General features: G+C 48.5%; 1 protein-coding gene and 1 pseudogene across 1 annotated transcript; both read left to right on the top strand.

Annotated features, from left to right (window-relative positions):
* The first annotated feature begins 770 nt into the window (after window positions 1-770).
* Window positions 771-2,805, top strand: LOC124233410 (calcium homeostasis modulator protein 6-like). The gene is made up of 2 exons (XM_046650529.1): window positions 771-1,319; window positions 2,012-2,805. Exons 1-2 carry the CDS (start codon window positions 771-773, stop codon window positions 2,507-2,509), a joined length of 1,047 nt encoding a protein of 348 aa, XP_046506485.1. The 3' UTR covers window positions 2,510-2,805.
* On the top strand, window positions 2,540-2,687 carry LOC124233411 (uncharacterized; annotated as a pseudogene).
* Window positions 2,806-3,504: the final 699 nt, after the last annotated feature.

Raw genomic sequence — 3,504 nt, 5'->3', positions numbered from 1 at the left:
CAGTTTCACACAAGTGGTTACAGTTTCTGACAGAGCGATGCTGCTTTGAGAGAACTGAAGGTGGAGGATACAACATGGCAGTTAGAGGTAGCTGTACTTTGAAATTTTTGGGTTTAACTGGTACTTTTTGAACAGCCATACTCCCCCCACTCATTATCTTGGTGGTCACTGGGTAAGAATTTGACACTCCTCCAGCTACGGACAGTGTCATGACACACCTGGAGGAGGAAAAGAGGCAGAAGGCAATACAATATATTCAGTCTAGCATCCTGTGGGAGAATTAGGCTGGTGGTTCTGTCCAGAAGGGGGACAGGAAGGGGACAGAACATCATGGACGTCCTAGAACTTGTTTTGGGCATTGTTTGGTCTTACTAGGAGTTGGCTTAGGAACTGGGGCGGCTGCGATAGAAGAAAATCTGGCTGTTCCCCAGTTTGCCCAGGTCAGAAGTATTGTTTCCACTGGGTGGCTGCACTGGGTCAGGAAGGGCAAGGAAATTGCTCTAGCTGTTTGACAGTCAATTGAGGGGACAAAGGCCGCCAGTCTGGCTTCTTCTGGAAAAGGGTGGGTACTGGGGAGGTTAGTGGTGTGTGTACCTGGGTCTGCTTGTCAGCCAGAGGCGTGTTGGTTGAAATAAGAAAGCGAAAGCTCACAAAAGCCAGAAAGCCCTTCTGTTCCCAAAGCTGCTTCTTAGCAGAGTGGAAAGCCCCAGCCCCGAGTCCACCCAAACCATTCGAAGCGCAGGGCAGCGAAGAAGCAGAAAGATCCCGACATGGCCACGACATCCTGGGGTAAGACCATGACGAAGCTTTGGACGGTGCTAGCAAAGTTCCTCGAGCACCACAGGAACTTGGGCTGCGGGCTGGCGTCCCTGCTGACAGCGAGTGGGGAGCTCATCTTCTCCACCGTGGTGTTCCAGTGTCCCTGCAGCGCCGCCTGGAACCTGCCCTGCAGTCTGGCCTTCCTGCTGCTGCCGGCGCTGGTGTTCTATCTCCTGGGCTGCGTGCTGAGGACGCGCTCCTTGTGCCTGCTGTGCAGCTACTGTCGCACCCAGAACGCCGGCATTAACCGCTGCGACCTATGCGACGACTGCTGCAGGGTCAGCGGGCCCGCCTTGGTCTCGTCCGTCACCTGGGTGGCCGTGGCGCTGCTTGAGGGCGCCGTCTACGAGTGCTGCGCCAGCGGGTCGACCCTCACGGCGGGTAGGCTCTGCGCTGGCCGCAACTCCAGCTGTGCGGCCCAGCTGCCGCTGGTGCCCTGCCAACAGGCCCAGGACACCTTGGTGCAGGACCTGCAGAAGGTGCTCAGGGCCGAATCTCAGGTCAGGAGCTGGCGCTGGGTGCAGTTGTGAGGAGAGGGGCGGGGCGGACAGTGTGGGGTCGAATTTGGTGCCCTTTCTCCAGACAAATGACATGCAAGACAAACTGGAGAGGCGATTTGCATCTAATGAGCCGACAGGCGAATATTGAAATAAAACGAATGAAGAAGAGGCAGCCAGTGTCCAATAGCTTCAGGCACCCGCTCCGTGCCAGACACCGCGCTGGGACCTTTAAGTCCTACATTATTCTCTGACGTCTTTATAGCGAACACGCTGAGTCTAGGTCATTGTGTGTCCAGCCGGAAGAAGGTAGAAGGATTGTTACGATAAAATCAGTCTGCTTGGCTCTAAAGCCATCATCCCACAACGCTTCTGGGCTTATAAAGCTCAGAGGTTCTTGAAAATGAATGCTTGTTTCATTGGATTTGCCCAAGTCCCATGTTTTGAGTTCTAGAGGAGTGACACGTAGGCTCTTCCCTGGGCCCTTGACATGACTTGGCAAATGACGGACTTGTCAAGCAAGCAGCTGTGCTGAGGGGTTCGGGAGGGTATTGCCGCTTCTTTCTCTTAACAGAGAAAGACCCCAAACTGTTGCTTGTTCATCATCATCACTTTGAGTACTTCCAACTTTATCTGAGGACTAAAATTTCTCATGAAAATGTGACTAAATTGCTACTTTGTTGTGTTGTCCTCAGGTGGTGGGCTGGAGCCTGATAGCAGCTGTTATCCTTCTCTTTTTGATTTTTGCCTGTGTCTCCCACCACCGAGCTGGAGGTAGTTCCCTGCAGCTGAAATTTTGGAAAATCTATTCGGAAGAGGAGCACCAGTGCCTTAGGACGCAAGTCACAGAGCGTGCGACCAAATTGGCAGACGAGAATGTTAGATGTTTCTTTGAAGGCTCACGGCCAACGGGATGCAACATCCCAAGCATGGAATGCTGGCAGGAAATTTCATCACCATATCCTTTCAACCCGGAGGACGAGTACCTCAGCGCATTGCACAGATCTGTTAACGAAATACAGAACAGGCATACTATGAACTCTCCTTCAGGAGATGAAATGCCTTGGGGTAATGTCAGCTCTGCTTCAGGAGATGCAATGCCTCTGGGTAATGTCAGCTCTCCTTCAGGAGGTGAAGTGGTTCGTACTCTTTGCTCTGATTCATCTAATGTGGAGGGCACTGATGAGTTATGACCTTATTAATGAATAAGAAAAAAATTTGTGATACTTACCTGGCCGGGGAGATACCATGATCCCAAAGGTGGTTTGCCCAGGGCGAGGCTTAGCCATTGTACTCCAGATGTGCTGACCACTGTGATTTCCCCAAATGTGTGTTTCTGGTAATCATGGACCTTTCTCGTGGGGCGCTTGTTTTTGTTTTCATAATAAAAGCAAGAAAGAAAAAACAAGCAAAAAACAAAAAAGAAGTTCTGGGGCCAGCTCTGTGGCCGAGTGGTTAAGTTTGAGCTCTCTGCTTCTGCAGCCTTGGGTTCGCTGGTTGGGATCCTGGCCGTGGACCCAAGCATTGCTCATCAAACCAAGCTGTGGTGGCATCCCACATAGAAGAACCAGAATGACTTATAACTAGGATATACAGTTATGTACCTGGGCTTTGGGGAGAAAAAGGAGAAGACAAAGATTGGCAACAGATGTTAGCTCAGGGCCAATCTTCCTCACCAAAAACAGAAAAAGAACAAGTAAAAATTATTTTGAATCATTTCTTCATTAAAAAAATAAACATTGGTATTATTTATGACTGCTTTTGGTTTTGGTCCTACAAATGGTGGGAACATGGAATTTTAAATCAAATAAAAGTTGAGAACTTTTCCTCTTTACTGTATTAATTATACAAAAAAGGAAGCAAGGTTAAATGATTCCTTCAAAGGGACAAACTGGAACTGAATCAGAAGTTTTATATCCCAGGTCTAGGGTCCTTTCCACTGAATAATAATGCTGCTTTCAAATAAAAGACTTTAGTAGCAAAGACAGCAAAAGAACAGTCGAACTTCAGACCGTTCTTTCAGGTTATCTGATGCTAATGTCAAATTCACTCTCTTGCAGACAGCACATTGCTTACAACTTTAAAATACTGGCATTTTATGGCTCTAATATGGTTTCTAAACAAAAATACAAGAACTCATCATGAAAAGGAAAGTAAATTCTTTTAAACATCATATTTGAAAAGCTAG

The sequence above is a fragment of the Equus quagga genome, unplaced genomic scaffold, assembly GCF_021613505.1.
Source record: "Equus quagga isolate Etosha38 unplaced genomic scaffold, UCLA_HA_Equagga_1.0 202520_RagTag, whole genome shotgun sequence".
Classification (NCBI taxonomy): domain Eukaryota; kingdom Metazoa; phylum Chordata; class Mammalia; order Perissodactyla; family Equidae; genus Equus; species Equus quagga.
The sequence above is the reverse complement of the archived record's forward strand: the minus strand, read 5'-3'. Positions and strand labels throughout refer to the sequence as shown.